This window comes from Mobula birostris, chromosome 15 (assembly GCF_030028105.1).
Source record: "Mobula birostris isolate sMobBir1 chromosome 15, sMobBir1.hap1, whole genome shotgun sequence".
NCBI lineage: Eukaryota > Metazoa > Chordata > Chondrichthyes > Myliobatiformes > Myliobatidae > Mobula > Mobula birostris.
Window position 1 is genome coordinate 40,051,617 of NC_092384.1, and position 20,880 is coordinate 40,072,496.

General features: G+C 40.0%; 1 protein-coding gene across 3 annotated transcripts in view; it reads right to left on the reverse strand.

Moving 5' to 3' along the window:
* Positions 1–13,013: 13,013 nt before the first annotated feature.
* Positions 13,014–20,880, reverse strand: part of phkb (phosphorylase kinase, beta) — a 274,547-nt gene continuing 266,680 nt past the window's right edge. For all 3 annotated transcript variants that reach the window (XM_072279636.1, XM_072279637.1, XM_072279635.1), the window contains 4 exons: positions 18,952–19,081; positions 17,907–18,014; positions 15,587–15,727; positions 13,014–13,497 (listed from right to left, as the gene is read on the reverse strand). In XM_072279636.1, coding sequence (XP_072135737.1) covers positions 13,363–13,497; positions 15,587–15,727; positions 17,907–18,014; positions 18,952–19,081 — 514 coding nt within the window. In that variant the 3' untranslated portion in view covers positions 13,014–13,362. The remainder of the gene's footprint in view (positions 13,498–15,586; positions 15,728–17,906; positions 18,015–18,951; positions 19,082–20,880) is intronic.

The following is a 20,880-nucleotide window of genomic DNA, read 5'->3' on the forward strand; positions in this document are numbered from 1 at the left end:
CCTGCTGTGGACCACCTGGTGGTCCAAGACACTCTCGTTACATGCACGTGCAGTTCAACTCTTTGAGTGAAAATGCAGAAAGTTTGAAGTTAATAACTCATCTCCTTCTACCTTAGGCCACAAACTTATCAATCACCCCAGCTGTGGACCACTTCTACAAAGGAGGGATCTGTATGCTTCACGACCGCTGGACTAATCACGAACTTATCAATCACCCCTCATATATCATTTTGCACCACGTATTTTGCTTATATAATGCATTAAATAAGTAATGCAAAAAGAGAGCCAAAAAATTAGTGAGACAGTGTTCATTGCCCGTTCAGAAATCTACTGGCAGAGGGGAAGAAGCTGTTCCTAAAACGTTGAGAGTCTCTTCAAGCAGTTGTTCCATCTGTTACAGATTTTATGTCTATCTTATTTATAATCATATTTTATACCTTATACTTTATTGTCGCCAAATAATTGATACTAAAATGTACAATCATCATAGCAATATTTGATTCTGCGCTTCCTGCTTCCTGGATTACAAATCGATAGTAAATATTAAAAATTTAAATTATAAATCATAAATAGAAAAATTAGAAAAGTGGAAAGTAAGGTAGTACAAAAAAACTGAGATGCAGGTCCGGATATTTGGAGGATACGGCCCAGGTCCGGGTCAGGATCCGTTCAGCAGTCTTATCACAGTTGGAAAGAAGCATAATAATAAAATAATCATATTTTAATAATGGTAATTGTGCATTTAAGTTGTGTAGGTTGTGGATGGAAGCAGATGGATGGGAACTCAATTTAGAGTAGTTAGTATGAACATGGCCAGCCACAGACTGATTGTACTGTTGTGGATTTCTCTTCCTGTATAATGCTGTGACACCCTGCAATATATCAAGGGTGCAAAACTTCTTTAGATCTTAATATTTTGGTTTACACTTTCCGTGTAAAAGATTTACAGATTGAATTATATTAGTGATTTCTTTTAAAGCTCATGTATGATTCCTTTACAAGGATGAGCAAGGATATTGAATGATTCATAGTCGTACTCCATAGTGTCGACCAGCATTCACAGCCACTGTGGCAAAGGTGATGCAATTTGTGGCATGAGATGCCTGCAGTAAGCACATGTCCCCTGAGAGGGGATATTCAGTTTCGATGACAGGCGTGAAGCAAATCTCTGCATGGTAACATGCTGGAGACATTGACCCTCAGCTTTCTGCGGTCAAAATCAAAAAAAGCTTCTGGAAAGCAATCAAATTTTGAACTAAAACAGGAGGCACAGCTCCTGGCCCAGTGCAAGAAGCTAATGAAGTCAGAGATCAGGACTTGTAATTATAAATTGGTTAGAGAGAGACATGCCAAAACAATCACGTTAATCCATGCAAAGACCACGGGATGTGATCTATTACTTTTCCTAATTATCTAAAAGAAGTTGAATTGAACCAAATTTGATTTATTGATACCTTGTAAATTCACTTACTGTTTGCAAAATGGAAATACTTTCATGGCATGTATCTGGCTTCAACTTAATTCCCAGGTCAGAAATATTTATCTCAAAACATCTGACTGCAACAAAAAAAGAGTTATATTTCCAAAATACAGTGGAATTATCTTGAAAATAATCTTGGAAACCTTTGAAAGTAAGTCAATTAACCAACCTGAACAGCTCACGCATAAAATATCCGATTCACTTTGTTAAAATGAAATACATTCAAAAGATTAGATGTGATTATAATTTTTCACCATATTTAAACAATCTCATCAACAAATATTATGTCAGAGAAAAATAAGTCAGCCAAGATGACATACTTACTGGTTCTTTCACTTTACTGTACAATTAGTCTTCTATGTTTGCAGCCTTATAACAAATATTAATGTGCTTTAGTCATTGGAGGAACAAGTGAAAACGTTTAGTGTATGAAAAGTCAAGCTTTCAAACAACCATATGCCTTGATATTCCATCTAATAAGTATTATCTCTGAAACAGCATGCATGCAAAATTGAACTAGTTAATGGCTTTTTTAATAAGGTGCTGCAAGGGCACCATTCTGGAGCTTTAAAAGCTTGTGTCATGGTGTCATCCACAGTAAGATGCCTAGCTGTTGAAGTGATCAGACTATAAACTCCGAAAGAGAGCAGCCTAGGCATTTCATGACATCGAAGTCTGGTGTTTTGCAATTCAATACTTCAAGTACAAGGGACTGCAAGTGATGGAAACTAGAGCAAAAAAAAACAAACTGCTGGAGGAACTCAGTGGGTCAGGCAGCATCTGGGAAGTGAAATGGACAATCAATGTGTGGGGTCAATACCTGCCAAATGAAGGGACTCAACACAAAATGTTGACTGTTCATTTCCATTCACAGATGCTGCTTGACCTGCTGAGTTCCTCCAGCATTTTGTTTTCTCACTTGAAATATCAACCTGGTCCAAATGTTAATTGGCTGCAAGTTTCAAAGATTATAGCACCATTGCTCTTTAAGTAGGATGGTTGGATGAATTGTTCTGTATGTTGCATTAATCCCACAAACCTCGCTGACTTTCCAAAGTTGGCTGAAGTTTGAAAAGTCCACAAGGTGTTAGGCCATGCTGAAGAAATTTATTTGCAACCACAGTTCCAAATGGTATTGACTACAGGATATTCTTTGCCGTAAGAGTAGATGAAAAAGCACAGGGCGTGCAGAAGAGGCTAAACAGCTGGAGGAGGCAGATGGAGCTGCCTTGATATCCCAAAAGCCGTCAAACTAATAAATATTGTCAATAGTAGTAATTGTGGAGAGAAACGGAGTTCATGGAGATAGGAAAGAGAAGAAGAGAGAAAGTCTGGGGTGGGTGGGGTCTATGATTATGTTGGCTCCTTCACCGAGGTAGATAATCTGCTTTAATGCTGATCGTCAATAGGTAAATTTTGACTACAGTGGATAATTATTGACCAGGACTGGGAATAATTCCACTGCTTTTCTTCATAGTGGCAAGGGATCTCTAATAATATAAGTAAACAGACATAGCCACAGTATATCATCTCATCTGAGTGGCACCAATTCCTCTTGTGCAGCGCACTCTCAGTACTATCCTTTCACCTCATCACCTCAGGGAAAAGTTCATAAAAATTCTCCATTCTCAAAGAGATCATATGGCACAATGAAATAACTTGGGTCTCTCATCTCAACATCATTTGGTGTGGATGAGAGCATCATGCTGCATAAACTGACAGGGAAAATATTAATATGGCAAATGAAGGGAGAAGAAAAATTCTGTTAAGATACATCAAGGCAAACTTCACTTTTCCAGTTTTGCAAGAGTTACATTTCACTTATACGTTTTAATCTTCTGCAATGCAGAATCATGCAACTGTATATTTTGAAAAAAAAACACGAATAGTTCGGCACTTACTATAAGCTGAATCTGGAAGGCATTGTGCTATCAGGGATAAGGGAACAGGACAAAGTTACCTAGCTCTAGAGAGCACATTTAGTACTTGAGGGAATAATGTTTCAAAATTTATAGCTTAGATAGAAATAGAAATCTTTACTTAAAGGAATTGCTCAAATCCAATGAAATTTGGAATGAAGGGCTGTTGTAATGTGCTAGGAAACACTGTGAACATAAGGAAGTACATAGGTCACTCTATGGAAACAGAAGAGGAACGGAGTAGCAGAAAAATTGTTTGGACAATTCAAATCAGCTCTGATATAAATAAGTAAAATTAAAGTTTTCTGGAGCCAGAGCTTGCAGATTTAATACATGCACGGTTGGAATGATTGAAAAGGCAGAAAAAATTGTGCACATCTTAAGCATTCCCAACAGCAGGGTGATTTCATTAACTGTTATCCAGATTACAGAAATGAGAGCAATCAGATATACAATCTCAAAAAGATTAATATCAAAGAAATGAGACAGCAGAAACAAAAGTAATTTCAATCTGTTCTCATTCATAATATAAAATTGAACTACCGGAGACAAAACATTAACAACCCACCTACAGTGGCCTTTTCTTGTTTTACTTCTGCAGTAGTAAGTGGTTCTAGCTCCATCCAGCTTTTGTCTAAAATTGAATCAAGTTCTTTTGTACCTCACACCCCCTGATTTGCCAGCTGTAAGGTGAGGAATGTTTATGTGATTGTGACGAGGAAAGCCCCAGGAAGTATGGCAGCAGGTGGGATCTGAGCATTGAGAAGACAGTAACTTCAACACAGCTTATTTGGCTTGCCATTCCTTTGTTTTCATAGCAGATCAAGTTAAAGTCTGTCCTATTGACACAGATTTTAGGAGAGCTTTACATCTTCTGATATTTTTGAAATGATTAAATGGCTTTTAAAAAATCCTTAAGAGATTACTTGGTGCTACAGCTGGTAGAATTCGCATCCCCATTGACCTAGGTTCAATGTTCAAAACTAACACTTGAGCTGAGGAGTTTGCAGGGTTGGTACGTTAAATGACAACTGTGAATGCTCCTAGCACGTAGAACCTGGATGAGTTGATGAGGATGTGGAGACATAGAAATATGATTAATGTGAATGGGTACTTGATGGTTGTCATGGACCCAGGAGGCCAAGGGGCCTGTTTCTATGCTGTATGACTCAATTTTAGATGTAGAGGAAGTAATGTTTAGTTAATGTAGTTTTTAAAAATTTTTTCCTATATTTTTCTTACCTTTTTTACACCAACACCATATATTTTGGACAATGTTTTCCATTAATAATCTTGGATCCTCTACTGAATTATTTCCTGTAGATCTGCCCATTTGTTTTGTGTTTTCATGACCTTCAACTTGCCGATAGCTTCAACATTTTGCATGTTTCCTCCATGAAGCAATAAATCCCAGGTTTAGGCAGTTCTAGATCCATCAGCAATAGATCTGGTTGTCACAAAGACTTCAATAGAGGATATCTGAGGATGAAGCTGCTCTAAAGCTAAAGCTGATATTATTTGCTGTCAAGGAAGAAAGAGTAACCAAAGATGTGTTGCTTACCTGAACCCCGCATTAGGTGGGTTTCAGACCTGATAAGAATTCAGAAAAGGAATTGTGGGCTTCAGCTATTGTGTGGCATATCAGAACAAATGATAAAGAGGAGAGGTTATCAATGAATAATCAATGCGAGTCCACTGCCTTCCACAGCTGCATCAACTACAACTACTTGGATCGAGGAATGACTGCGCAGGCACGTGGACGTCAGCCAGTTAGACTAGCAGGAAGAGTTTAAAAAGAAGACAGCTTTAGAGTGGGCGTCAAGGAGTGGGCAAGAGAGTAGAGGGAGTCTGAGTAGGATGGCTTTAGCTGAACGGGGCTTCGGCAATAATGGGTCGAGGCAAGGTAACTTGCTTGTGAGGAATAGGAATAGGAAGTATGTCTGTGAGGCCGGTGTTCTGTACTGGGTGTCAGATGTGGGATGTCCAGGAGACTCCCAGCATCCCGGACGGCCACATCTGTGCCAGGTGTGCTGAGCTGCAGCTCCTTAGGGACCGGGTTAGGGAAATGGAGATGCAGCTCGATGACCTACGTCTGGTCAGGGAAAGTGAGGAGGTGATAGAGAGGAGTTATATGTGGTAGTCACACTGGAGTCTGGGGAGACAGATAAGTGGGTAGCAGTCAGGAGAGGGAAGGCCAAGAGTTAGATACCACAGAATACCCCTGTGGCTGTCCCCCTTAACAATAAGTACTCCTGTTTGAGTACTGTTGGGGGGGGGGGGATGACTTACTTGGGGGAAGCAACTGTGGCAGCACCTCTGGCATAGAGTCTGGCCCTGTGGCTCAGAAGGGTAGGGAAAGGAAGAGGATGGCTGCAGTGATAGGGGACTCTATAGTTAGGGGGTCAGACAGGCGATTCTGTGGACGCAGAAAAGAAACACAGATGGCAGGTTGTCTCCCAGGTGCCAGGGTCCAGGATGTTTCTGATTGTGTCCACGATATCCTGAAGTGGGATGGTGAACAGCCAGAGGCTGTGGTACATATTGGTACCAACGACATAGGAAGGAGGAAAAGGGAGGAGATCCTGAAAACAGACTACAGGGAGTTAGGAAGGAAGTTGAGAAACAGGACCTCAAAGATAGCAATCTCGGGATTATTGCCTGTGCCACGCGGCAGTGAATATAGGAATAGAGTGAGGTGGAGGATAAATGCGTGGCTGAGAGATTGGAGCAGAGGGCAGGGATTCAGATTTCTGGATCATTAGGACCTCTTTTGCGGCAGGAGCGACCTGTACAAAAAGGATAGGTTGCACATGAATCCGAAGGGGCCAATATCCTGGCAAGGAGGTTTGCTAAGGCTACTGGGGAGAGTTTAAACTAGAATTGCTGGGGGGTGGGAATCAAACTGAAGAGACGGAGGAAGGGGTGGTTACCTCACAAATAGAGAAAGCTTGGAGACAGTGTGAGAGAGAGGATAGGCAGATGATAGAGAAGGGATATGCTCAGACTGATGGTTTGCAATGTGTCTATTTTAATGCAAGGGGTATCATGAACAAAGCGGATAAGCTTAGAGCATGGATCAGTACTTGAAGCTATGATGTTGTGGCCATTACAGAGACTTGGATGGCTCAGGGGCACAAATGGCTACTTTGAGTGCCAGGCTATAGATGTTTCAGAAAGGGCAGGCAGAGAGGCAAAAGAGGTGGGGGGTGTGGCACTGCTGATCAGAGATCATGTCATGGTTGCAGAAAAGGAAGAAGTCATGGAGGGATTGTCTACGGAGTCTCTGGGTGGAAGTTAGGAACAAGAAGGGATCAATAACTCTACTGGGTGCTTTTTATCGACCACCCAATAGTAATAGGGATGTGGGAGAACGTTTTGGAGACAGTGATCACAATTCTACTTCCTTTACCATACCATTGGAGAGAGATAAGAACAGACAAGTTAGGAAAGCAGTTAATTAGAGTAAGGGGAAATATGAGGCTATCAGGCAGGAACTTGGAAGCATAAATTGGGAACAGATGTTCTCAGGGAAATGTATGGAAGAAATGTGGCAAATATTCAGGGAATTTTTGCACGGTGTTCTGTATAGGTATGTTCCAATGAGACAGGGAAAGGATGGTAGGGTAGAGGAACCATGGAGTACAAAGGCCGTTGAAAATCTAGTTAAGAAGAAAAGCTTACGAAAGGTTTAAAAGACTAGGTAATGATAGAAATCAATCAAGTGTGACAGTGGAAAAGTATGTATAGAACCGGAGGAGATAGTAGAGATAATTAATGAATACTTTGTTTCAGTATTCACTATGGAAAAGGATCTTGGCGATTGTAGGGATGGCTTACAGTGGATTGAAAAGCTTGAGCTTATAGACATTAAGAAAGAGGATGTGCTGGAGCTTTTGGAAGGCATCAAGTTGGATAAGTCTTGGGGACCGGATGAGATATAAACCAGGTTACTGTGGAAGGCAAGGGAGGAGGTTGCTGAACTTCTAACAATGATCTTTGCATCATCAATGGGGACAGGAGAGGTTCTGGAGGATTGGAGGGTTACAGATATTGTTCTCTTATTCAAAAAAAGGAGTAGAGCTAGCCCAGGAAATTATAGACCAGTGAGTCTTACTTCAGTGGTTGGCAAGTTGATGGAAGAGATTCTGAGAGGCAGGATTTATGAACATTTGGAGAGGCATAATATGACTAGGAATAGTCAGCATGGCTTTGTGAAAGGTAGGTTGTGTCTTAGGAGCCTGACTGAATTTTTTGAGGATGTGATTAAACACATTGATGAAGGTAGAGTAGTGGATGTAGTGTATATTGTTTTAGCAAGGCATTTGATAAGGTACCCCATGTAAGGCTTATTGAGAAAGTAAGGAACATGGGATCCAAGGGGACCTTGCTTTGTGGATCCAGAATTGGCTTGCCTACAGAAGGCAAAGAGTGGTTGTAGACAGGTCATATTCTGCATGGAGGTTGGTGACCAGTAGTGTGCCTCAGGGATCTGTTCTTGGACTCTTACTCTTCGTGATTTTTATAAATAACCTGGATGAGGAAGTGGAGGGATGGGTTGGTAAATTTGCTGATGACACAAAGATTGGGGGTGTTGTGGATAGTGTCAAGGGCTGTCAGAGGTTACGGCGGGACATCAACAGGGTGCAAAAGTGGGCTGAGAAGTGGCAGATGGAGTTCAACCCAGATTAGGTGTGAGGTAGTTCATTTTGGTTGGTCAAATATGATGACAAAATATAGTATTAATTGTAAGACTCTTGGCAATGTGGAGGATCAGAGAGATCTTAGGGTCCGAGTCCATAGGACACTCAAAGCTGCTGCGCAGGTTGACTCTGTGGTTAAGAATGTATACGGTGCTTTGGCCTTCATCAACCGTGGGATTCAGTTTAAGAGCCGAGTGGTAATATTACAGGTATATAGGACACTGGTCAGACCCCACTTGGAGTACTGTGCTCAGTTCTGGTCACCTCACCACAGGAAGGATGTGGAAACTATAGGAAGGGTGCAGAGGAGGTTTACAAGGATGTTGCCTGGGTTGGGGAGCATGCCTTATGAGAATAGGTTGAGTGAACTCGGCCTTTTCTCCTTGGAGCGACGGAGGATGAGAGGTGACCTGATAGAGGTGTATAATATGATGAGAGGCATTGATCGTGTGGATAGTCAGAGGCTTTTTCCCAGGGCTGAAATGGCTAACACGAGAGGGCACAGTTTTAAGGTGCTTGGAAGTAGGTACAGAGATGTCGGGAGTAAATTTTTTATGCAGAGAGTGGTGAGTGCATTGAATGGGCTGCCGGCAACAGTGGTGGAGGCAGATACGATAGGGTCTTTTAAGAGACTCCTGGATAGGTACATGGAGCTGAAAAAAAGAGGGCTATGGGTAAACCTAGGTAATTTCTAAATTAAGTACGTGTTTGGCACAGCATTGTGGGCTGAAGGGCTGTAGGTTTTCTATGTTTAAGTCCCACCATCTTGTCTCATATATTGGACTCCATACATTCTACCAACTTCTCTAGCTCCTGTTCTCATAATGATTCTTTCCCTGCTGGTGCGCCAGACACACCTTTGTTTCCCCTTAAATATGGTTTCATCTCCACCATCGTTAGCAAGGCATAGTCCCATTTCCCGCTCTCCTGCTTTTTGCCCTTCCACTTGGAGCAAGGGTTCCCACTTACTGATTAACAGATATTTAGATAGGGGCATGAACATATAGAGAATGAAGAGGTGTGGATCATGTGCAGGCAGGTGCAGTTAAATCAATTGAGCTCCAGGGCTGGAACAGACACTGTGGGCTGAAGGGTCTGTTCCTGTGCTGAACTGTTCTTTTTCCTGATAGCCCACCAGCCTCCACATTCATATCAATTCCCAACATAGACATCTGACTAAATCTTTAACACAGTTTCTCTCCCCAAACACACCTCCTGGCTAAAACCTTCAATTTCTCTTTCAGATTTCCAGCACCTCCTGTAATTTTGCTTTCTAACCAAGGATATAGTCAATCACACTAACAAAGTATTTGGGTTTTGGAACTAAGTTGAAAAGCAGGCCTTTACTTGAATTTAAAGTGATGATTGAGGTCATGTGTAAATTCACATTGAGACAGAAAAAATAAAGAAAACAACATGTGACTGAAAGAGATGCTTCAGAAGAAGGGGGTATATTTTGTAAAGCATTGCAAAGGGTCCTGGGACAGAAGAAAGTTTTATCATTAAGTATTACAGCAGGCATGGTCCTAGTAGAAAAGAGAAATAGAGCAATAAATAACATTTTAAATTATCAATATAAGGGCTGCTGCGAGAAGGGAGAGATATTTCATCATAAAAGAATCAGGACGAGGGAATAAAGGAGAAACTAAAGGAAGGTTAATATGAATGGACAGAACTTAGATAAGTTCTTGGTTACATAACGATTAAAAAAATCTAAATGCAAAAATAATAAATATGAACTTGATATAGCAAAGGATGAACCGGAGGCAATAATCTGTAAATGGAAAGAAAGAGTGAAATATGGAATAAAGAGAATGGAACTGGCAACTTGATATTGCAGGATATAACATATTTAAGAAGGAAAGTAAAGGAAGGCAGTTTAGAGATGATCTTGTTAAGGTTTTGATGGATATATATGCAATTGAATTCCAGAGAAACAATAAATCACTGGAGCAAAGGAGTCTTGATTCAAGTTTAGATGACAAAACAGTTAAGGTACAATTTTATTGTAATAGTTTACCTTGAGACTGCAATCTGATGGAATATATTACTATTGGAATATAAATAGAATTTTACAGTCATAAAAATCGAAGGATACGATAATTAAAGTGCAGTTAGAAGTCTTTATTATTTAAGATTATCTGATGAATGGAATGTTTTTACAGGTCTTCAAATTTTCTGCATTTCCAATGACAACAGGGTACCTGTATGTTGATGGGAAGAATGAGTGGTTTAAAATAAAATCTACTGATTTAGGATGGATAGTGTGCTTTTCTAGATCTTGGTCAAAATCTCAGAGAGCAAAGAGAGAGCAATTCAAATGTCTGTCTAAAATTGGCTGCAGTCTTTTCTTTATCTTTTTCAGCATAGGGTAGTTGACATGAAGGTAGCATTTGCCCAGGTGTGGATTTGAGGATCCCTAATATCAATGAGGATCAAGCAGAAAACATTCCAATAGTTGGAGTCATGCCTTATTTAATGATTGTGGTTGTTAAAGGTCAATCAACGCAGCCTTAGAGTATTACTATAGGAGCTACTCAAGTCAGTATGTCGGAGCAACATCTTGAGCTGCTTCCATCACAAGGTCAGAAGTGGGAACATTCCTTGATGATTGTAAAACATTTCATTCCACTTGTTTGACACATCAACTACCTTAAATATTCAGTCACTCCACACAGTGGAGTCACGCAATGACTGCAGTGCTCCAAATAAAAATTTCATTGCAGTTACTCTTCAGCACCTCAGGATCTGTGTTCACTTACACCAGGTACATAAGATGGTACCTCATGCAGGCATCCTAAGTTGTATGCTATCCTGCAATAGAAATATATCACCAGCATGGCATCATTGTTGGCTCTAAATTATGGAACTCCCTGCCCAACATCAGATGGGAGCCCCTACACCACCTTCAGAAATGCAAATAGGGATAAGCAATGAATGTTTACCTTGCCAGGAAAACATCCTTGAATGCCTTCCATGCGATTTTCTCCAGTCCCACTAGAAGTTCTTCAAATTGTCTGTCATTGATGACCTGTTTGATTTATGGACTAACAAAAGTGTTTTCCTTAATCTTGGCATCACTTATTCTGGGAAACATTTGTCTTAAAATTGAAATCTTTCTCGGAAATTTAAAGCCTTTCTAAAGCCAGTATCCATCCTGCCTAAGCATGCCCAGGCATGCCTGGACAAGATAGAAAACTTTTCTGCTTACATTGCGGGCAACATTTTAATTAACTTGAATTATAAATTGAAATGTATAATTCAAGCCCAGCAGTGTCTCTACTTTCTGCGAAGGCTGAGAAAAGTCCATCTCCCACCCCCCATCCTCACCACATTCTACAGAGGTTGTATTGAGAGCATCCTGAGCAGCTGCATCATGGCCTGGTTCGGAAATTGCACCACCTCGGATCGCAAGACCCTGCAGCGGATAGTGAGGTCAGCTGAGAAGATCATCAACGTCTCTCTTCCCGCCATCACAGGCATTTACACTGCACGCTGCATCCATTAAGGAAACAGCATTATGAATGACCCCATACATCCCTCATACAAACTCTTCTCCCTCCTGCCATATGGAAAAAGGCACCTAAGCATTCGGGCTCTCATGACCAGACTATGTAACAGTTTCTTCCCCCAAGCCATCAGACTCCTCAATACCCAGAGCCTGGCTTGACACCAACCTAATATACCCTCTACTGTGCCTATTGTCTTGTTTATTATTTATTATTATTTATTGTAGTGCCTGCACTGTTTTGTGCACTTTATGCAGTCCTGGATAGGTCTGTAGTCTAGTGTAGTTTTTGTGTTTTTTCTTACGTAGGTCAGTGTAATTTTTGTATTGTTTAATGTAGCACGATGGTCCTGGAAAACATTGTCTCATTTTTACTATGTTCTGTACCAGCAGTTATGGTTGAAATGACAATAAAAAGTGACTTGACTTGACTTGATTTGACTTGAAATTGTAAATTTAGGTGATTTTAAAAAATGGTGCGTGAGAAGGAAATTCCCCGTGATTCTCATGATCAGCAACTCAAAATCCATACGATACACCCAACAGTATTTAGGAAGCAAAATCTTTGTTGTCCAGTGTAATTAGGATGGTTATACCTTGCACCACACTCACTGATGAGCAAGAGGTGTAGTTTATACTTTTTTCTGCCATTTGACCTTATTCTAGCTCAGTGCACTATGCAAAGATTTGATCTGTATAAACAGTGCAAGACAAGCATTTCACTGTATCCGGGTACATGTTTCTGCCATTCCGTTCATGTATTCAGATAGTATCCAAGGCCAGGCTGATTTTGCGCGCTCTTCTGCGACTGTTCATTCCTCTCTCCGTGGCACTGGGGGGCAGTGAACTGATCTAGCTGCTCTGTGTTTTTACCCTGCTGCTGTGATGATCTGGGACCAAAGCTTGGGCTTAATCTGGCTGCTCCGGGAGCGGATCTGTGGACTGAGTCTGGTTTGGAATACTGTTGGCTTGCTTCTATTGTTTACATGATTTGTGTTTTTTTGGGGTTTCAGACTTGGGTTTCTTGCTTTGTGGCTGCCTGTATGCAGACAAATTTCAAGGTGTATAATTTATACATTCCTTTATAATGAATATGCTTTGAATCTTTGGATCTTTTCTAAAGAGGAAGAACCACTGCTTTCCAGCAGGGTGCGCTGTTTAACTCTGCCATCACAGAGAGCGGGAAACACTGAGATCGTGTTGCAATTCTACAGGATACAGACAGAATCAGAAGAAATTCTGAAAATAAGACCAGTGAATAAAATATTCTGCTTTGTATTTTTGTGAATGAAGCATTTATAAAACACTTCAGATTTTTAAATCAGAGAATGCCATATGGCAACAAATCATAAATTGACACACAAGATTTTCAAATATAGATTTACAATATCTAGTTTTAAACACCCCATTTTTATTGAACAATTATAGCATGTAACATTGGTGCTCATGCAAATTCTAAACATTTTACAGCAAATAACTTTATATAAAGCAACACACTCACTAAACAGTGTAAATTAATGCTTCACTTATCAAGTATTATTTCTTTCATACACATGCAACATTTAAATTAGCTCACTTTCTTGTCTCTGGAGAACACATCACCAGTTTAATGAAATCATTCTTATTGCACAAAAACAGCTGAAGCCTGATAAACTGATGTATGCGTCTCAAATTACTTTGAGAGATATCATGGTATGAGCATGCGTTCATACACATAAATCACCTGTATGTGCATACTCTTCTAGTTCATTTTCTTTAACATATCACACAGGGATCATCTGGGCCTGATCTAACTTCACCCTCAAGTAATGAGTTCATCACAGCCTTCATCAAGTAGCTGGCTGTTCCTCTTATACCCAGTGGAGGAGTATTGTAGAAATTGGTCATGTCCTGTGAATAAATACAAGATAAATAAGGTAACAAGACCCAATACTACCTTTTCTTTCACCCTAACGGAGATAAGATTCAGAAATGGAGCAACCAATGTTCGGCAGCTCTAGCTTAGACATCTCAGAGACCTTGAAATAAACAGCACGTGCAGGACTCAAGGAAACAAAAGAAATTCAAAATCTCTCTGATGAACTGAACACTTTACCTTGTTCTTCTCTACCTGCTGACTATAATGAGGTAAAGGGACAGGGTATAATGAGGATCCTTTACCTCATTACACTCACCAGGATGCATGAATATGGACTAAAGAGATGCTGGAGATCCAGTGCAACACACACAAAATGCTGGAGGGACTCAGCAGGTCAGGCAGTATCCATGGAAATGAGTAGATAGTCAACGTTTTGGGACAAGACCATTCGTCAGGACTGGAAATGAAGGGGAAAGATGCCAGAATAAGTTAGTGGGGGAGGGGAAGGAAGACAAGCTAAAAAGTGACAGGTAAATGAAGGTGGGTGGGGGAGGGGAATGAAGTAAGAAGCTGGGAAAGGTAAGAGGAGATGTCTGACAATTGCCACCTGGCCTCAGCTAGGTAGAAGTCAGTCTGCCACATTATAACAGCACCCCCTTTGTTTGTGGGTTAATGGTGAGGTTGAGACTGGTGTGACAGAATTTGGTCTGAGATTGAAACTAAAATTTGGACAATAAGTGGGGTCACAACCCATGCATAGTGCCTTTTGTTGTCTCTTTTGAAAGAGTATTGAAGGTGTGTAGTCATAACACTCACAACATGCTGGAGGAACTCAGCAGGTTGGGCAGCATCCGTGGAAACGATCAGTCAACGTTTCGGGCCAGAACCCTTCGTCAGGACTGAAGAGGGAGGGGGCAGAGGCCCTATAAAGAAGGTGGGGGGAGGGTGGGAAGGAGAAGGCTGGTAGGTTCCAGGTGAAAAACCAGTAAGGGGAAAGATCAAGGGGTGGGGGAGGGGAAGCAGGGAGGTGATAGGCAGGAAAGGTGAAGAAGGAATAGGGGAAAACACAATGGATAGTAGAAGGAGGTGGAACCATGAGGGAGGTGATAGGCAGCTGGGGGAGGAGGCAGAGTGAAATAGGGATAGGGGAAGGGAGGGGGAGGGAATTACCGGAAGTTGGAGAATTCTATGTTCATACCAAGGGGCTGGAGACTACCTAGATGGTATATGAGGTGTTGCTCCTCCAACCTGAGTTTAGCCTCATCATGCCAGTAGAGGAGGCCATGTATGGACATGTCCGAATGGGAATGGGAAGCAGAGTTGAAGTGGGTGGCAACTGGGAGATCCTGTCTGTTGTGGCGGACGGAGCGGAGGTGCTCGACGAAGCAGTCCCCCAATCTGCGTCGGGTTTCACCGATATAGAGGAGGCCGCACCGGATGCAATAGATGCCCCCAACAGACTCACAAGTGAAATGATGCCTCACTTTGACCCCAGCATCTGAAGAGTATTTTGTGTAGTCATAATTTCTTCTGCACGATATAATTATTTCATCTGTAATAGTAAATTGCTGGTGTACATTTTGTTTGCTCATTAATATTTTCTGCTGAAAACCATAAGTAAATTGAAGTGTCCAAATGTAATCTGTTCTCATTCAACCACCACACAAGCTCAAAGTTCTAGATTGATAAACCATAGAAGTGGCTGTCTAGACTAAGGCTACTTGCAGGTGTGTCCAGCACTTAGTCCGATGCATTTCTGATTAGGAGAAATAATCAGAGACTAGATGCTCCAATTAAATTTGCTGACGCTTATGTGTCTAACTGTGTGGAAGTTTGTGACTCCTGAGTGAAAGTCAACAGCCACTTAACCACTGTTCTCTTGAGCTGAGGAACACATCCATCCTAGACACAGGAGGGTTTGAAGGCAGGTAGTTGGTCGTTTCAGCAACTTGTCAGAAATTGGCATATTTGAGCCCAATGATAACTTCAGCTGTACCAAAAGTAATCTGTCTTCCTTTGTACGGGCTACAAGCTTACTTTAGGCAAATTACACCAACAGAAAAATAGCACAATTTAGCAAAAACTCACAACATTTACAATTTAAATGTGAAGTTTACTTACTTTAATTTCAACATGCTCCAGCCTTCGTTTGTCATCCTTAAACTCGTCAAAAGCACTTTTGACCAGATTGTCCAAATTTACTTCAGTGGCAAACTCAAGTTCAGGATTGCGCTCCAACACAGCAGAAACTACCATAAGCAACTGCATCAACGATAACTGAATATTATTTCCAATACACCAATTCAAAATCCTCAAAGAAAATATATATTCAAATTATCTCACTCCAAAATGTGTTATCAAACCTTCTCTGGTGGTGATGGTGGTGGGGCAGAGGGTGGAATGAGGTGGGGAAAAGTACCTGTCCATTTAAGTTGACTGTAATGGCCACACATATTTTCTACATCACTTCCATTGTGTGACACCTACCTTTCACAATGAATGGGTGGGATCAGATGGGAACTGGGTGAGGGTTTGGGAAGGATATCATTGGGTTCAAATACCCCTACTGAATGCTAATTGAATATTCAAAGGGAGTGAACTGACCTTTATTTTCAAACAGAAATGAAGATATCATGACTGAATCAGATTGGATGTGAGAGTTAGTAAGTCACTAGATACCCAAAAACAAAATACTGCATTTCAAAATCTAGTCCCTGTTTTACATGCAGCACAGAAGGAGGCCGATGGTGCTGGCTCCTGAGAGGAGCTTTCAGTTACTTCCAGTGCCTGACTATTAAAAGCAGTGGAAGACAGTCAAAAGTGAGTCAAGATGACCTACTGATCCAGGCTAGCACAACATGTCCCTTATTTTTTATTATGCCTTCAAAATTGATTGAGTCAGCTAATTATATGATTGGAGCTTATTACTCTACATGCTTACTTTTGTGTGAAATAAAGCCGAGCAATAACTTGCATTTATCTTATGCAATTGTAGAATGGAGTGATTCCTATTTCGTACTATTAGTCAAAGTTTTCACGTGGATTGGATGCTGTTCCTTACACAGTACTGTGGAAAAAATTATCTTAATCATTCATGTCTGGCCTCATTTCATTTCATTAGCAGAGCTGTTGCTAAATCTGATTATGAATAATGAAATTAGTCAATTAGATGAGCTTAATGTGGGTGATGCATCAAGGTTATTCTCATGTGGAGTCTTAGCGCATAGATCCCTTCCAGTAGGCACAGACTGGTTAAATAAACATATGAAATAGCGATGTAATTTTGGTAGGAAGGCAATAGGAAGACAAGGAGACAATAGGAATTAAGTGTTCTATGAGATGAAGGAATAGAAGTAGCTGTGAGTATCTTTGAAGGTATAAGGACAAATGGAGAGGATAGAAAGGATATAAATATACATTATGAGGAGATTTGACAGAAATGTCCAAAATGGAAGAACAGAGATACAAAACCTCAAATGTAGGATAACCTTTTATGAAATTCTGGTTCGGCCTCACTTAGAGTTCAGTCTAGCCACCATATTTCAGGAAGGGAGGTAAACTTTTAGAGAGAGTACAGAGGAGAAAAGCGCCATGAGGAGTTATCAATTATGAAAGAAGAAGCTAGTGTTGTTCTCCTTACAGCAGGCAAGGTTAAGAGGAGATTTGACAGCGGTGTTCAGAGCCAGGAATGGCTTTGGCTGGGTGGATACAGAAGAACAAAGGCTTGGATTCAATGTGATTACTGACAAAACCAGGGAAACATTTATTTTTACACAATGAGCTGCTGTTATCTCAAATACACTAAAAGGGTGGCCAAACCAGACTCAGTAATAACATTTGAAAGAGAACTGAAAAATAAAATACAGGACTACAACTGCTCAATCTATGACTTGGCATATGGATAATAGGCCAAAGAATTTCCTTCTGTGAACTCTGCTGCTATCTAACATTTAATAACACTCAATTCCATACTAAAATTTTTAGCACCCTACCATTATTGTTTAATTTGATCTATAGTAGAGTATGGACTGCTCAGTTTGAGTCTGATGAAACTGTGAGCTGGGGAAGAAAGAAATAAGTTTGTGTTCTTGATTGGACTACGGCAGCGTGGGCTAGCTTAGTGCTGTATTTAAATGCACTCGCCACATTTTAACAAATATTTTTTTCTCTGCCTGATTGCTAGGTCACATGTTTGGAATGGGATTTTTCCAGAACCAGGTATTTACGACAAAGACAAAGTCAGGTGTGGGATAAACAATTAGTCCTCAGGCTTGGTTTGGCTGTGGTCAAGTCAGGTTTCAGATTTACAGCCAAGTAGATCATTCAGGATTTATTTTATAAATTGATGCAAAACATCGTCCCTTGTCACAGCTTAAATATGTATACAGTTGTTGACTTGTTGGCAATTTTGGATAGGCTAAAATAAGACACTGATCAGCACCTCAACAATGATCTGTCGATATTCAGGCTGTACGATGTCTTGCAATGTGTCTTCCACGAGGAGGGAAAAGTTCATCTCGTACATGGTCATATCTGACAAAGTTGGTTGCTGCAGAAAGGAAACAAGAGAGAAACGTTTCTCCTGATGGAAAACAACATAATTTATCTAGCATGTATAGAGAGTAATTTTCATTTTTCATTTTGGTAAGCTATCAACTCAGTTTTCACAACTGTACTAAACTTTCACTTAGTTATTTTCCAATTAAAATGATCGCCCATTGCAGTGGAACTACTTCAGTATTTGTGGATTGTTCTAAAAAAAGACAAAATATGGCAGATTTTCCTTTGCAGCTACTTATTTATCTCAGTGTAACTTCAGCAGACAGGCAATAAGTCAAAGGTTTTAAGCCATCCATTTGATTTCAAGCTCTCCACCATGCACTTCCGAGATTCTTCTCAAGAAATGACTAGACAGAGGATAAACATCCCTAAAATATGGAGATGTATTCTAACTGGATGCAAATTACAGCATTAAGTTACATATGTTTCCTGTCATTTGTGCCATAGCAACAAGTAATACGTATTGGAAATGCAGGCATATTTTTGGTGTTCCGTTGCTATGTCTGTAGATAGACTCTTTCAGAATTTAAAGGCTTATTTTACAATTTACCATGGGGTAATGCATATTATACATCAAGCTGACATTTTAGAAACATGTTTGGGGACTGGCACCAATATCACATGAGGTGTGGGTTCTGAGATCTGCTACAGCCCAGATAGTTCGCTCGTTTGTGTTCTTCAAATGGAATCGATGACGGAAGTAGAAATCTACTGAAAATGGGCTACATAGTTTGACTCCGCCTGGAAAATAGGTCATCACCAGTAGTGTGGTTGAAAAGGCAAATACATTGATACACATTGTCCTAATTGCAATAATGAAAATTTCCAGCCATGTTATTTGGAACTTGCTTTCTTTATCAATATGCTGCACTTGAAGATGGTCTGAAATTACACGAAAATAACATTTGTTTCATTAAAACAATTACTTGGGGCAGGTGTTTTCCAGTCACTTTGATGCCCTCTGGTGTTCTTTCCAGAATCTGCCATACTCTGTCATAAAAACCCTTTGGAGTACGGTTTAAAGAGCCATCAAGATGACGCCTGTTCAGCCATGACCTAAAGGAGAAAAATGCTCTCTAATTATTATGTATGCCCATTGATATTTAATATCCATATGTGAAATTACTACATAATTCTTAAGAATATGAATTTCATACTTCATTGCATTTTTAATCCAGGATAATTCATAAACACTATGAATGAAATGTATAAAATAAAAAACTCAGGACAGAAAAGCCATTCACAGTGTTATTGTAAAGAAATACCAATTTCTTTCACATGGATCAAAAGAATTGTAACTAAAAGATAACTTTCTATTTGAAACTTTGCACCTTGCTTTCTATAAGTAATTGTTGTATTTGCACATACATCAATTTTATCACAATAGCTGTTTGGTGTATTTTGAAAATCCAACAACGCAAAATAAAATATGTTTGGAACTGACTTTTCTTCGCTTTAACTTGGTATTGCACCTTCTCGAGCTGAGTAGGATGAAGCCTTTTGTTCTTTTCTGGTTGTAAGGGCCCTTCATGATGAGAGTTTTAGCAGCTAGTTTCAGTAGAAATGCACATTACTTAGTAATTTTACTCATGATGGTTAAAGGGCAGTTGGAAAGTAAAACAAAGGAGCAACTCTTTTAAAGATATAGCAAAGATATAAACGTCACTTTCAGTGGTGAAATATCATTACTCAAAATTAAAGAATGCTGCCCATAAAGATCTGCTAATCTCCATGATTCCTTTCCTGGAATCGGTTGCTACCAAATGCCAGCTGAAGGGCATATTTGGCACCCAGGAAGAAAGAAGTCTTTAAGCAGATTGATCAGTTAATGTACCATAGGGTACTTACTGAGCAATCCAAGAATTTTAAACTAACTTGACAGGTATCTTACCAAGGTCAATGTTAAGATTAGACATACATGGCATTAAAATTGATGCTGAAAAGTTAACAATAACGTATTTTAAAACTTTTTAAATGAAGGGATTGTGGAATTTTGAAATAAGTTTCTTTAAAATCAAACTCCACATATAAAACTAGTACTATAGGGCCAGAAAGGCTGCTGGAGAATAATTATGATTTACAAAGCTGCTGAAACCTCCATTGTCAAGACATAATGTTCAGGGAGCTTTCACAGACAAAATATTTCACTTTAATTCTGCAATTTATGTGGAGAGAACTGCAATCCCATGAGGAAAATGGAATCATAATCAGCTACTTCTGGAGTAAGCTGACAGATCAAAGTGACATGTACATCATCATCTGTCACTCATCTGGTCTGTTTTAGGGTGGGGCTCTAATCTCCAAGACTCGCATGTCAGCAGCCTTTCAGAATTGCAGGCTGCACCCAGTCCAATATTTGGATAAAATAGAACTTTATTAGTTTTGCTCTCTGAATTGGAAATCCTTCACAAGTTACTTAAAATAGTAAAGGTTCTTTCCTACAATACTTGCTAGATTCATTATCGTTACAAAACATCATAAATATACAAGTATGAAGTTTGGGTATAATTTCAAACAGCAAGATGTTTAATGATACATATAGTTAATGCATGTTTAAATTTCTATTATTTTATTTCTCCTAAATGAAGCAGAACCCAAGTTGAGGAAGCAAGACATCAATGCCTAATTAGAGAGCAGAATGGTCAAATAACAAGCATTCTGACTAAACAATGAACAGACATATAAAGTGTTATTCAGTAGCTGGGAGCACCTAGCTACAGGATTGATGCAGGACTCTAATCTTATTCCTATTCTTTATCAACTGAACCACCAGCCTGGAACTGTAGCTGTAATCTTGGCAAGTATGTCAGTGCTCACTGCCATCCCCCTGTAAATCTGACAGCACCATTTGGTGT